Source organism: Cheilinus undulatus, linkage group 4, assembly GCF_018320785.1.
Source record: "Cheilinus undulatus linkage group 4, ASM1832078v1, whole genome shotgun sequence".
In the NCBI taxonomy this organism is placed as follows: Eukaryota; Metazoa; Chordata; class Actinopteri; order Labriformes; family Labridae; genus Cheilinus; species Cheilinus undulatus.
Window position 1 is genome coordinate 30,584,309 of NC_054868.1, and position 15,114 is coordinate 30,599,422.

The 15,114-nt window shown below is 36.6% G+C and overlaps 2 protein-coding genes across 2 annotated transcripts; both read left to right on the forward strand.

Annotated features, from left to right (window-relative positions):
- The first annotated feature begins 689 nt into the window (after positions 1-689).
- ap1m2 (adaptor related protein complex 1 subunit mu 2) lies at positions 690-8,376 on the forward strand. Its single transcript, XM_041785352.1, has 12 exons — positions 690-919; positions 3,312-3,468; positions 3,595-3,662; positions 3,789-3,919; positions 4,254-4,401; positions 5,461-5,587; positions 5,717-5,859; positions 6,312-6,383; positions 6,663-6,821; positions 6,958-7,083; positions 7,753-7,828; positions 7,980-8,376. The coding sequence occupies exons 1-12, from the start codon at positions 878-880 to the stop codon at positions 8,003-8,005; spliced, it is 1,275 nt and encodes a 424-aa protein (XP_041641286.1). The 5' UTR covers positions 690-877; the 3' UTR covers positions 8,006-8,376.
- Positions 8,377-8,629: 253 nt separating this feature from the next.
- cdkn2d (cyclin-dependent kinase inhibitor 2D (p19, inhibits CDK4)) lies at positions 8,630-12,275 on the forward strand. Its single transcript, XM_041785478.1, has 3 exons — positions 8,630-8,789; positions 9,150-9,313; positions 11,248-12,275. The coding sequence occupies exons 2-3, from the start codon at positions 9,173-9,175 to the stop codon at positions 11,599-11,601; spliced, it is 495 nt and encodes a 164-aa protein (XP_041641412.1). The 5' UTR covers positions 8,630-8,789; positions 9,150-9,172; the 3' UTR covers positions 11,602-12,275.
- The last annotated feature ends 2,839 nt before the right edge of the window (positions 12,276-15,114 follow it).

Genomic DNA, 15,114 nt, shown 5'->3' on the forward strand with positions numbered 1-15,114 from the left:
GATTAAAACAAAATAAATGGCAGTGGCTCAATATTTATATTTTGTGACACCACAAACACTCTTCAAGTCATGTTATTTTCTCTGGACGCCATGTCTTTGCATTCAAATTCTGTTTTTTAAATACAGCATTAAAGTAAATATTTGCGTCTCATATTGTGGTTGTAGTAGGGTTTTAGTGGGCCCCAGAAGATTTTCAAGTCTCACACACAAACTAATACTGACTTTTGGGAAAGGCTGCCTTAGTGAAAACTCTTGAATGCAAATTGTATGTAACTGTTTAAGCTGATCTTTGACAAACTGATTGTTATTCTTTAATGTGTACTGTATGCGTTTGAGAATTTATCATTGAAATTACGTGTTGCTAATATTCTTGAAAAATATGTCTGATATCAGTGGAACTATCCTGGCAACATAAAAGTTGAATCAAAAATGAAATAAATGTCAACAATTATATAATGTCAATTATAATGTCAACAACTGTACTTACCGTTTTTGTTGTGGTCAAGGGAGTTTCCCATATAAAAAAAACTCCATCACAGTTCTCCACAGGTATAAAGAAACATAATCAACAATAATATGAGATCACCTGCTGTCCCACGAACTGTGTGTCTGTGGCACCCTCTAGCGGATAGTTTGAGTATCACGCGCCTACTTCTTTCCCCACTTTCTACACAGGTGAGCTAGTGAATGTTTTACCTGCCTGCCGTGACGTCAAGGGACCTTCAGGAAATAGACACGGTGGAATCCATGATCACCTCGGGCTGATAAATGCGTCTACTTTGGATGGAGAAAGGAAATTAAAACTGTTGTCGCCTCGTGTTAGACTTTCATCAGAGTTTGTGTGACTTGTTGACTTGCGCGCTGAGCTCTGACCACCATGTCTGCCTCCGCTGTGTTTGTGTTGGACCTGAAGGGGAAGGTAAGATTAGAGACGATGGCTAATTGTACGCCCGTATTAAGGCTGCATTAGCTTTAGGCGAGTTTTTAAGCGACATGAGTAACAAAACGTCCCTTTTATTTCTTGATTATTATATTTTATTTTCACACTGTTGCTTTTTCTGTTCAACCATTAATGGCGTTTGAGTGGTTAAAAATTAATGAGGACTCTGCCACACGCTCATTCATTGGTCTTTTCTTCCTTACTTCCGGATACATGTATGTCCGCGGAAACTGACAGCTGCTGCCTTAAATAACTCGGTGAAAGTGACCCTAAAAAAGTTTTGCTTACCTGGCTGTGGCCTCCATCCATGTCACTGCATCACTGCTTTATTACCCGAAATCTGCGCCCCCCTTCTTGTCTCACTGCATGGCACAGCATCCAGAACATAAATACTATAGCATGCCAGTGAGAGTAACAATAGATCAGGGAGTACAAAGCATTTTAGGTTACAACTATGGTTGATGTGAGATTTAATTTAAACAGATCCACAGCTACAGCTGCTCAGCTGACCTCAGCTTGTTGCATCTTGAGCAGGTTCAACCTGTTTTTCATGATCAAAGGAACATTTATAGTATAACCTCCTGTGATCCGATGTTTATTGGAATTCATTTTTTATTTCCCCTACGTATTTTGGATAAGTCAAAGTTCTGAATTTCTTTGAAAATTGACTTCTTATTCCCTACTGTTCCAAGGACATTATCTGAAGTTTCTGTGAAATTCTTGAACATATTTTTAAAGTATCCCATATTAAGTTCCCCAAAATGTATTCTAATATCCCCCCATGTTTTAATGAAAGGTTGTCATAAAGCCTAAATGTTCCACTAAAATTACCCAAAATTCAAATCAAATTCATAGAAAAAGTAATTTACCCTTAGTTTTAAAGCAAACTCTCACAAAATGTCTTATCAAATTCCAAAACTATATAATGAAATACAAAAACATTCCCCAAAATTCCATGAAAATTCTTCAATATGTGAACATATATATATATATATATGAATGAACATCCCCACCCAAATTCCCCCCAAAAGTTACAAATAAATTTCCCAAATTGAATAAAAATAACTAAAAATTCCAGGAAAATTCACCCCAAAAGTTCATATCAAATTTTCCAAAATTTGAAAAACATTTCCCAAATTTCAAAGAAAATGCTTTACAAAGCTAAAACAATTTTCCTAATTCCAATTTCACCTTTCATGAAACTTTCCAAAATATATAAACATTTACCCTCATGTTTTATGGAAACACTTGAAAATTTTCAAGCAAACTCCCCAAAATATCCAAACAAGTTCTCTTAAATGTCCATGAAAATTCCCCAAAACTTCATGCAAAATTACACATGTATTTCAAACAAATTACTTGAACTTTAATGGATAGCAAAAATTACAACTATACTGTAGGAAAGCCAAAATTTAATGTTATCCTTCGACGGATAACACAGGCTAGTGTTGTTCAAGTAGAAAGGGTTTTCATCTGGTAACTTTAGAAACCTCTCTTATTCATGTAAAGCTAAAGTTTACCATCAAATTATAGGCTGTCATGATACCAGAACTGAGGTATAGTAAAAGTAAAACCATACTGGTATTTGCTTCAATACCAAAATCTAGGTGAACCAGTATTTAAGTCCTAGGCCCCTAATATTGTTATAATAAACCACAAATTGCAAGCAAACTTCTTGACACTGCAGAAACTACACAAATACATCAGAAATATTTTGTCAAACGACATTGGTTCAAAACATGACCGAGGATCTGTATTTTTTAAGCTTTGGTTACACTTCTCTGTAAATAACTTGCTGCCAACAAGTGTACCATTCCACTTACACAAACACATGTCACTTTGATGATTTTTGCTTGCAATAAATGTGAATTGAATATATGTACTGTCCCTTACTTAATTATTTATTTAGCTTTTATTTATTTATATTGTTCAATTCTATTTTATTTGTACCACCTGTTGTGTTGTTGCACAACAGGTGGTGCAAATCCCCTCTGGGGATCAATTAAGTCTTATATTATTTTCAATACCATTGATGTTTATAGTAAGGGAGATTGTATCATTCTAAAATGTACAACAAAATCCTCACTACTGTGAACCTGGAGATAGACATTTTTGTCACTAAATAAGATATCAAACAACAATAAACCATGTGTTACCAGCAATTTAAACACTGTAATAACTGGTTGAGTTATCAGGAATTAAATTAGAAAATATCTCAAACTTATTTTGAGAAAGTGTTGAATTGATAAAAGATCATCACACTGTTTTGTGTTCTCCAGGAAAGCAAGCATTTTCTAATAGCTTAAACTTACTGTTACCAACTTAATCTAGAGTTGTTCTTTTAAACATGGACAGTTTTCTCTCCATTCAGGTGCTGATTTGCCGGAACTACAAAGGCGATGTGGACATGGCAGAGATCGACCACTTCATGCCTTTACTGATGACACATGAAGAAGAAGGCCTCCTCTGTCCTGTGCTGTCACATGGCACTGTCCACTTCATGTGGATCAAACACAGCAACCTTTACTGTATCCTTTTCAAATATGGTGTTAGCATCTGCTTCTCACTGAGACCTGGGACATTTTGTGTATTTGTCACATCACGGATTATTGATTGTATCTTTTGGCTATAAATACTCCTTTACTTCTACACAGTGGTGGCCACAACAAACAAGAACTCCAACGCCTCTCTTGTTTACTCATTTCTTTACAAACTAGTGGAGGTGAGTCACACATGCATTGATGGTTATGAGTTTGTGTTACAGTTTCCATGGATCATCTTTTAAGTTTGTGAAAAGTCAGAGGAGGATTTCAGCCAAAGACACAAAAAAAAACGGCCTTATTTGCAGGTCTTTACGGAGTATTTCAAAGAGTTGGAGGAGGAGAGCATTCAGGACAATTTTGTGGTGGTCTATGAGCTGCTGGACGAGCTGATGGACTTTGGATTTCCTCAGACAACTGACAGCAAGATTCTACAAGAGTGAGGCTCTGAAACATTGTGATCACATATGCAATACAACAACTTTGACATAAACTCTACTTTTACAAAGCTTCTTTATTTCCAGTATGCTGGCATGGTCAATAAGGTCCAAGTCTACAGTTATATAATTGAATATATTCTAGTGCACCAACACCACCCACTAAGACTTCAATAATAAAGTAGGGCTGACTGATCTCTGACCATGTCAACAAAAAACTGAAAATGTAGAAGCTTCATAAAAATGTGTTTGAGTTTTTTGTGCAGATATTAAAGTGATCTGTGTAAGTTATATGTAACAACAGCAGGCTGTCTTTCCTCGTCTCCTGTCTTGCAGATACATCACTCAGGAAGGGGCCAAGCTTGAGGTGGCAAAGTCTAAAGTTCCCACCACCGTCACCAACGCTGTCTCCTGGAGGTCAGAAGGGATCAAATACAAGAAGAACGAGGTCTTTATAGATGTCATTGAGTCCATCAATGTACTGGTAAGATATGATTCAGGGGTGGTATATAATTAATTCAGAATTGTGAGAGTTAAAACAACTTAGCTTCTGTTAGATATACCCCTGTGGTCAAGTCACCATTCGTTAGTCATATTTCACACGAGCTGTGGGGAACTGATCCTTCAGTCATGTCAACGTTTCAAAATCTTTTAAATATTTGTTCATTTATGTTATGTGTCCTTATGATTCATCGACAGAGTTAAAGTTACTTTCATTATGCTATGTATACAGTCCCCCATAAAGAAAAGACTGCATGAAGTAACTGCACTTATGCAGAAATTACACTTAAAGGTTTAGTGCAATGACATCATTTTGAAGCCCTCATTGACATGGCATCTATATATTTATTTTACTCGGTTTCCTGGTGATTTTTTCAGTGTCTCAGCTCATTTATGTTGTTACTCTGGGATGACAGCTCCAGTTTTCCCCTTATAAGTTAATTTATCAAGATCTCAGGAAATGATTGAAATCAATTTTTATCATGGGAAGACCAGCATTGTTACCAGAAGAGAAATTATCAAGGGACAACTGAGTAATTTACAGAAACATGACCATTTGAGGGCTTTTATAATGTAGTTTTTTATTGTTGTGTTTCATGAGTATTATTGATTAATTGGTTTTGTCAGTTTTACTTTATTTATAATTAACTTTGTTTTATGCATTATGAGAACAGGATTAAGCAAATTAAAGTTTTTGATTGAGGTGGAAAGTAACTAATTACATGTATTCATATTACTGTAATTGAGCAGGTTTTTGGGTACTTTTTGAGTACACTTTTAAATCAGTACTTTTACTTCTACTTAAGAAAGCTTTAACCAGAGTAGCTGTACTTTTACTTGAGTACAGTACTCCTGCACTTTCTCCACTTTTAACTTTAAATTAAATACTCAATACTTTACTTTTACTTGATTAAATTTATATACTACTACTTTTACTTTATTTGAGTAAATTTTAACCTGAATAACTGTATTTTTACTTCAATGAATCCAAGTTTTTTATAAGTATAACACAGTTATACATTTAAATTTTTTTTTTGTTCAGGTGAATGCTAATGGCAGTGTGATGAGCAGTGACATTGTTGGCAGCATCAAGCTAAAGACGATGCTCTCTGGGATGCCTGAGCTGCGGCTTGGCCTAAATGATCGAGTGCTTTTTTCTCTCACTGGACGTATGTTTGCGCACAGCCTACCTTCATTTGCTTTTTTCTCTCCAGTTATCTTGCCAAAAGTAACTGATCTGGGTTTTTTTTCAGTTCTATTCAAATTAACACTGGTTATTCTTGTTTTTCTGTGTTCAGGTGACAAAGGAAAGACAGTGATGATGGAGGATGTGAAGTTCCACCAATGTGTCCGTCTCTCCCGTTTTGAGAATGATCGAACAATCTCTTTCATTCCTCCTGACGGGGAGTCTGAGCTCATGTCCTACCGCATCAACACACATGTATGTAGAGAACATGTTTATAGAATGTGGATGTGAACATATATCTGAGATATTAATACAACACACTTTTAAAATAAGCTTTCTCTTACATGATTTACTGAACTTGATTTCCAAATTGAACCCAAAAAGAAGTCTAAATTCAAGGAAACAAATGAACTTTTTTTAACAAAATTAATTGACTCAAACAAGGTATTACAATATAACAGAAAACAAATGCAGGCCATTTTTATGAGGTCATGAGGTCTTCTAAATATTTGCAGAAATTATGAGTCAAGAGAGGAATTTATTGCCTAGAATGACCACTCGTACAGTGCAGATCAAGCAAACACACATCATATGTAAAAATAAAACCTTACTGAGTTCCCTGAATTTCCAGATGCAACTACGGAGGGTGTTCCCTATGATGATTTAATTGTGAAATTGTCAACAGATTTTTTATCCTTTGTTTACAGGTGAAGCCTCTGATATGGATTGAATCAGTTATAGAGAAATTCTCTCACAGTAGAGTGGAAATCATGGTTAAGGTAATTAAAAGACACGCTGTTATTTTAACTATCGATGTACAAAATTACAAGTATTTTTCCATAATATTTCATATGACAAGAAGTGTGCTTAAAACTGAATGGAAAATGTTGAAAAGCATGAATAGGCCAAGAGTCTTAGCAATAATCATCTGCTCTGTGGTTTTCTTTGAAGTTTCTGCACTGATACCACAAACTAAATCAAACAGCAGGAAATGTCCCTGCCAAGGGGCAAACAGTGAAACGTCTCACAAGACAACTTGTCACATTGTATTTTTTTAGGCAAAGGGACAATTTAAAAAACAGTCCGTGGCAAACAATGTGGAGGTGAGGGTCCCTGTCCCAAGTGATGCTGATTCACCGAAGTTCAAAACAAGCACAGGCCATGCCAAATACGTTCCTGAAAAGAACCTGGTGGTGTGGCACATCAAGTCTTTTCCTGTAAGAAATACTCAACTACACTACAATTTAAATATTTTATATGGAAATATGATATACATTCTGATCTGATCAGATAAACATTTGCTGTGTATTAAGCTCTGTTTTAACTTGTGCCCTTCACTCTCTGTCCATTCAGGGAGGAAAAGAGTTTCTAATGAGAGCTCATTTTGGTCTGCCCAGTGTTGAAAACGACGAGCTTGAGGGCAAACCTCCCATCACTGTTAAATTTGAAATCCCATACTTCACAGTCTCAGGAATACAGGTGAGACTGTACAATATGTGTTTGTTCTAGACTCTATAAGATATAATCTCAGTTATTCCAGCTGTTGGTTGCTGAAGAGGCTCTATGACACCTTCTGACTTATGATTAACCACAAACAGGAGGAAGTGGAGCTGGCTTGGGTCTCCCATGCCCCAAAAAGATGTGGAGCTCTTAGCCTTAAGTAAAATAGCTGACTTGTGAAGTTTTAAGCAAAAGTAGACTCCAAAACCATTTTACCTGGGTTGTAAGCATGTTTATTTCTGTTGTAAACAATGACATTTTGACATACGGTTTATTTGGGATTTCTTGGCTTTGGAGCCAGCCTCCAGAAAACATTCAGTTTTATTAATGCCATATTGACTTCAGTTTTCAACACCAGTGGCTGTGGCTTGGAGTTTGTCTATGTAAGTTTATTTACTTATGATGATTTCTATCTAATAATACAGAAAAAAAGCCTGAAAATTAGGCTGGTTATTACAGCAGTTTTATGCTTAACTATCACTTAATGTTTTGCATAGGGTGTGGATATTTGATAGTCAAGTCAGTCAGGTCCTGTAAGAGCTCATGTGGTGCTCAGACTGGCCAGCTAGACTTTAATTTAATTGTGAGGACATTTAGAGTTTCTTGCCTCAACATGTTGTCTTTTACTCACTCACTCTTTTTCACCAGGTGCGATATATGAAGATTATTGAAAAAAGTGGTTACCAGGCTCTACCTTGGGTGCGGTACATTACACAGAGTGGAGGTTTGTAAATATGTTTGCATTAGACTTCACTTTTAAGAAGACATGCTGTTTTGGTACACAATGTCCTATTTGAGGTACATGGATGGAGAAGACCCTGTTCAGTTTTTTATTGAAAGTCCCCCTTATGTTTGTTTTGTTTTTATTCTTATAGACTACCAGCTGAGGACCAATACATAAAGCCTGTGGGATTGCTGCATATTCTTCCCTAACTGGACTTCATGAGGAGCATCTATGATCATTTTATTTTGACTGAAAGAATGTCTTTAAATTTCACCTGCTGTATTTGATGCAGCAGGTTATGTTTCAATGAATCTGTGTGCAATTTGATTTTATTGTTTGTATTGTGTGACCACTGCTAATTGTGTATATTATTAATCAAAAACAGATTTTAAATATGTTGTCATCATTAACTACTGGGGATATGCTCTGTCCTTTTTTCCCAAGATATTCTAACACCATATATGAGCACCTTTTGTCTTGATATTGTGCTTGTGCATTATGTAATCACAGTCGCTAAAATCCGCCTAAATTAAAAAACTTACACCCGCCTTTTTCTTCACTTGTCTCTGGAGAAATACATCCAAAGGTCAGAAATGTGAATGAGCTGCCTTTGAAGACTTCAGCGTATACGAATCGCCCGCTTTCTTCGCTCCGTGCTGTGATTGGTCTGCTGCTGCTGTTACCACAGTGATAGTGTAGTAACTGAGTTGTAACTCCGCCTCTTTTACCTTATATGGAAGAAAGACACCCTCCAGGCGAGGTGTGATTGGTCAGCGTATGTTCTCTCCAATGTTTGTAAATTGTAGACGGGAGACACTGCTGTGCAGATCTCAGCGCGCAAATGTATTTTCTAATGTTTGTAAACCGGCATTGTTTGGATTTTATTTAAAATTGACTGGTCTTTGATAACGGTAGTACAGAACATCTTGGAGACGTTAAGGATCTAACGGAGCCGAACCAGGTAAACTTATAACCGCTGCAGCTTTATGTTAGTGTTAGCGGTTAGCCCGGAGGCTAGTTGTTTGTCAGATCAAGTTGACATGAGACGCCTGTCTGCTACAGGAAGAAATGTTTCTACAAATAGTCGTTGTTTAAACGTACTATTTATTCAAACGACCTGTTGTAACATTACGCTAGCTGACGAATACCATGGCGTCATTAGGGAACTAAACCTTACGTTAGGCGGATGCCTGAAGTAGCTAGCAGTATCTATCCGATGTCAACCTTCCTGTACTCACGTCTTCATGTTTATTACGCCGTTATCGCTATCACGAGGGGCTGCTGGTTTACGTTTGGAGTAACTGTTGTGTTTATCCGACAGACCAGGCAGAAAGAAAGACTATAATGGTCCTGAGTCAGATGGACGCCGGTAAAGCTTTGACGGCTGCAGCAGCCAAAGGAAACAGCAGCGAGGTGCAGAGGATCCTGGAGGAGAGCAGAGTGCATCCTGATACTCTCAATGAGTTTGGTAGGACTGCACTGCAGGTGAGGACTAATCTATAAATCATGATTAACCACATATTTGAGACACATCTATTAACTGTTAATGTAATCGAATTAACACTTTTCGTCTTTACATTGAGCTAGACGAGGCTCCCAGGAGACCTTTCCGTCTACTATGAGTGTGTTGTAGTCAGAAGTGGAAAAATAAGCGCATCTGTTGCACTACGTATGAGTACAAATACTCTGGTTAATATTTCCTCAAGTACAAGTTAACATAATTGTCTATAAATCTAATCTAGTAAAAGTTAAACGTACTTGAAGTACTTAGGAGTTGTACAATACAATATGATCTTTTCTTGTGGACAAGAAAAATAAGAGAATATGTCCAGCCAGGTTGTTCAGGTAAAACTACACCTCTGTAATAGTGTAAAACACAGCAAAATTGACACTGCTTATTACACTCATATAGAGTAAAATGTAACACTTTCCATGTCTAAATTGGTCCACACCACATGTAGTTAAACTACACATTTGAAAGTGTACAATATGGCAGGGCTGCAGTAACTACTGAAAATCTATAGCAAAGAGGATCTTCTTTAGTAGAAACAAAGCAGGGACTCATCAGTAGTCATCAGCATGTTGATGAAGAATACTATGTGTCCTTTTGGAACACCAGAAGTCACTAACTCAGTGGACAACTTCACGTCAAAAAATGAGCAAAAACCCTAGCAGGGATCACTGTACAATAAGCAACATCCAGACATAACTAAACACAAATAAAAATGATCTAAAATACATGTAAAAGCACTGTTTGGAATGTGATGTGGAATCATTGTCTTGTTGTGTGCTACTATATATTCAACAGAGGTGGAAAAAGTACAAGAGTATTGAACTCAAGTAAAAATACAGTTACTTAAGATACTAAACATTAAGTGTTAGTACAATTACTGATTTCAAAATGTACTCAAAGAAATGAAAGTACAAGAAAAAAAAACTATTCAAGAACAACAATTTGAGTTAATGTAATCAGTTACTTTCCTCCTCTTATTTAAATGTACTGTTTTCTCTACATTGAATCAAAGGGTAATTACATCCCAATATCTGAAATTTCCTGCAAACTCTTTAAACTCAAGCAAAACATGAAATACTTAATAACTGTGATGAGAATTGGTTAATTGTTTCCTCAAACATCAAAACTATTGAATACCTTTGAAAGATTTTGAAACATCAGAAACAAATGAAATTGTCCATAGTGAGCTCTCAGAACCCAAGGAAACATACTTGCATTTCTATTCTGGCCCAAAAATCACAGATAATGTGATAAATCAGACATCACTGCTATCGGAGAAGCTGTCTCTTAAAAACATTAGAGGTTTTTTACTGATAGTTTTCATAAAAGGATAAGAAAAAAGAAACATTAAGACATTTGATTTTGATTATAGCTGTGGTAAACCCTCAGGATGATTAAAAACAGTTTCCATTAAAGCTGAACATTGTAGCTTTAATGGCAGTTTTTTGAAGGGCTGTTGTCATGTACGTTTAGTCAAATTTAAAGTCATGAAAGGTGTTCATGTTTTAAAACAGCATAATCTGTTATTTTAATTGTTAAGAGCATACACATTTCAAAGCTTAAAAATAATAATGTGGTAATATGATTTAGAAGAAAGCACTGTCTAAATTTAGACTGCATTCAAAACTCTGCTGGTGTTTCTTGGTAATTAGAAACAATATATTCCTGATAATGCATTTTTGTTGTAATGGAGCTAAGGCTGCTGAAATAGATGTGGATGTTTCCTGATTTTTACTCATATCAAAGTTAGAAAAATTAATTAGGACAATCATAGAATAGTGTTGTTTTTCTCTTTTCCTACTGTTAAAAGATGATCTGAAGTGTCTGTCAGGTCTAAAATGAAACATTAGAGACATAAGAGACACACAGGTTGATTTTACTATCCATCCTCTGATTCCTCCTGCAGGTCATGATGATGGGGAACACCAAGATTGCCAGTCTGCTACTGGAAAAAGGAGCAGACCCAAACATCCAGGACAAACACGGGATAGCTCCTGTCCACGACGCAGCCCGTACAGGATTCCTGGACACTCTGCAGGTTCTGGTGGAGTACGGCGCTTCTGTAAACGTCTCAGATCAGAGTGGAGCCCTGCCTATCCATATTGCAATCTGCGAGGGTCACCGTGATGTTGTAGAGTTCTTGGCGCCACGGTCTGACCTAAAGCATGCAAACATTAGCGGTCAGACTGCCATAGACGTAGCCCGAGCTTCACGTGTGCCTGACATGATTGACTTGCTTTTTGCTCACATTCATAGTTAGTCTGGGTGCCAGGTGCGTCCATGGTCACCCTGACCTGACTTTGTGTTTTGCTTTAAACCTGGTGACTTGAATTCATTGCTGTGTAAAGGATTATTTTTGTTCATAGTGGCTCAGCATTAATATGTGACACAGGACGTATTGTCTTGGCAGCTTATTTTCAGTGAATGGGTGCCTACGTACAGTAGACTCCTCTTTTGCACAGTGCGATTCTGGCACCTTATGTATCTGTTGTCCCTTTTGATTGGGAGTGCACATTTGTAGATAGTTCCCCAGTGTTTTCTAATAATTGCATTATTTCTATTGTGTCAGAACAGTTGACATTGTATGTGTTTTTTAAATATTTTACAAAACATGACATGGTGCACCCTGATTGCTTTTCATAGTTGTGTTTCTCTTAATTAGATGTACGTAGACTTTGAATTAACTCTTATTTATTTTGGAATAGGAATGAAGATTCTTGTGACTTTGTAAATAGCTACATTTATTGTGATTTGTTGAAATGTTATTTATATAAATACTTTAAAATCCAAAGTGAGATTATTCACTTGACTATTTGAAGAAGAAAGCACAAAATAAAGTGTTGAATTGAAGTGTTTCAGGTCTTAGTTTTTCATTTTTCTTAGCTGCTGTAAAGTTGGTGAATCAGCTTCTTAGCTTCAGAAACCTGACCACATTGAGACCATTTCTTCTGAATGTTTTTTTTGCACCAACGTGTACATGTGATAACAGCTTATCACTTTAAAGCTCCTGTGAGGAACCTTTAACTCGTCTCAATTTTGGGGCCTACCTGCTCTTTAATGAAATTTAATAGTCATATTGTCACCAAGAGCTGTTGCAATGGAAAATATTAAAAACACAAATATGTTTTGGCAGCATGGGGCTATAAATAGCTTCTACCTCCCTCCTTGCAGCAGTTTCAGTCATTAAAAGTAACTTTAATAAAGTAATCTTTATACTAGTGATCTCATTTGCTTTTGTCAGTCTTAGAAAGGCATTGGTATCAATATAAGTCTGTTTCATAGCTAGAGAAGAACTACTCATTGGAGCTTTAAGGCAGTTTTCTTAGCTAGAGAACTATCAGAGTCTGTTTTTTTTTCTTCATAGTAATTTATCAGAGAGTTGAAGGAGTCTGAAACTTATTTGAGAATTTGTATTTTATATTGTTTTCAACTTACAGTGTATTCAGAAAGTATTCAGACCCCCTTCACTTCTGTCAATTTTGATATGTTGCAGCCTGATGTTACAGGCTGATCTACACTCGGTAGCTCATCTCGACTAAGTAAAAACAAAATTTTAGAAAATTTGACAGATTTATTAAAAATAAACTGATATATCACATTAGTGTAAGTATTCAGACTCTTTGCAAAAACCCATTTTTTTTTCCATTTCCAAATCATGTCCAATAAATTTAATTTACCGCAGGTGGACTCAAGTCAAGGTGTAGAAACATCTCAGCAAAGATTGAGAGAAATGGGAAGATCCTGAGTTTAATTTAAGTGTTTTTGCAAAGGGTCTTAATACTTATGTTAAAGTGATATTTCAGTTTTTATTTTTAATACAATTGCATTTTTGAAATGGACAGAGAACAATATGAATGCCAGTGTAGTTCAATGAAAGCGGACCATCAGCATAGAGAGTCACCGTCTGTTAATAATTATTCAGTGGAACTGCTGCCAGGGGGTTGGTGGCTGATGAAATGATAAAAAGCAAACTATTAAACAAGTCTCTGTTTTTTTTGTTTTTTTTTTACATTTCCATGGCAAGGATTCTCAACAAGTGGTTAAGTATAGGCCACATTTATATGACAAACTTTTAGCTTGAAAGCATTACGTTTTGGCAGTTTGTTTAGACGACAAATGTGTTTTGGGTCAGGTTTGCCAGACAGCAAACCCTTGAAAAGCCACTAATTTGGTTGTCATGGAAACTTTAGTTTCCTCTACAAACTGAGAGTTTTAGTGCATGTACATATGAGGAATTAAATAATGGGACGGTGCCTATGAAGATAAAATGTGGTTTAGAGTCACACTGTTATATATTAAAGGCTGGGTGTTCACGCCGAACTGCTGAAGGTTTCCAATAGCTGAGCAAGTTGAAACTTTTGGTAAAATTGAACAAAACAGCAGCTGAATTTTTTAGTACATTGACTGAGATGTACAGGGAACACTGCATGTCACGTACAGACAGCTGAAGGAAGACCTACTGCACTGCTTTGATCAGTGGAAGACCTGAATGCAGCGGTGTGTTGATGCAGAAGGGAAGTATGTTTATGAAATTAAAAATGTTTATGTTCAGTTAAATTGTATAACAGGATTATTTTTGTTTTTAATAGCCATACCTCATAACTGTTCCAGTCAATAGCCAGGCATGAGTTGGTGGACTACAACAATGGTGGACTCATGAATTCTGTTTTTGCTTGGTAGTTTGATATTTTCTTTATATTAATTTTTATGTAGTTTTGGGTCGGTTGGAGTTGTGTTGTTCTCTTATGACAACAAAAGCATCTGTTTTTGCAGATGCAAGTGCATGGTGATTGTCATCAGAATATTGTCATCTGAACATTGCAAAAACCGGAAATTATTCTGTTTTAAGTGGATTGATTAGGCCGTAGAGATGGCAGGTACTTCTTTGTCTACAGGAGGGGCCAAAATGGACAAACATCTAAACTTCCTTGCAGCAGTGTTAACTTTTTTCTTTCTCTACTCAATTAATGCTGGTGAAACAGTAAAGTAAATGTCTGTAAAGTATATATGGTTTAATGTTATGGGCTCATGAGGTTGGGGCCAAGTGTTTTAACTAACTCCACACTTCCAAAACAAGCACTTTTCAACTTTGAGAACCAAACAGACAAATTTGAGCCCCACTGGAGAATGAGTTAGATTGGGTTATAATTATCTGGTTTTCACAAGAGTGGCCTTTGTCAAATCATTTTAGAAATGTTTTCATTCACAAGGACAATGATCTGGTGCATTCTCCCTTAAAAACACAATTCTCTTTCTGTACTTGTTCTGCTGCAGGCATCCTCAAGTGTGCAGCACTTCCCCAAGGTGATTCATGAAGGGCATTTATAATAACGCCACACTGGAATGCTCTGTGCAGTGAAAGCCCCCCTATAAAAGGGCACGCAGATCAAAATGAATGAGAGCCCTGTTTTGTTCAGGCTTGTAGGTAACAGTGGTGAAGTTTGCTGATGTTTGTGCTCATGGCTCTTAGAGCACAATGGTTATCTTGTTTGCTAGTGTACCGAGAGCCAACTCCAGCAGACGAGAAAGGAGATACAGTTCAAGTGCTGCACTGTCGGACTGCTGTGCAGAGCCTCATGATGTCACACACAGTCATGGTATGTCAACATGTTGTTTACATGCATGGAGCACAAGATCAGCACACCTGATCTGAAATATATTATCTTACTACTTGTTTCTTTTTTAATCTTTTTCAAGAAAAATTTACAGATGAGCATATTCCAGAAATGGAAGTAGATTTAACCGAGATTCTTCAACAGGAATTTTTCACCTC

Bases quoted from the DNA above. Each gene is read 5' to 3' on its own strand.
- cdkn2d (XM_041785478.1), top strand. From the start codon at position 9,173: ATGGTCCTGAGTCAGATGGACGCCGGTAAAGCTTTGACGGCTGCAGCA. The intron at 9,314-11,247 runs GTGAGGACTAAT...TTCCTCCTGCAG, and splicing joins TTGGTAGGACTGCACTGCAG to GTCATGATGATGGGGAACAC.
- ap1m2 (XM_041785352.1), top strand. From the start codon at position 878: ATGTCTGCCTCCGCTGTGTTTGTGTTGGACCTGAAGGGGAAG. The intron at 3,663-3,788 runs GTGAGTCACACA...CCTTATTTGCAG, and splicing joins TTCTTTACAAACTAGTGGAG to GTCTTTACGGAGTATTTCAA. The intron at 5,588-5,716 runs GTATGTTTGCGC...TTCTGTGTTCAG, and splicing joins GCTTTTTTCTCTCACTGGAC to GTGACAAAGGAAAGACAGTG.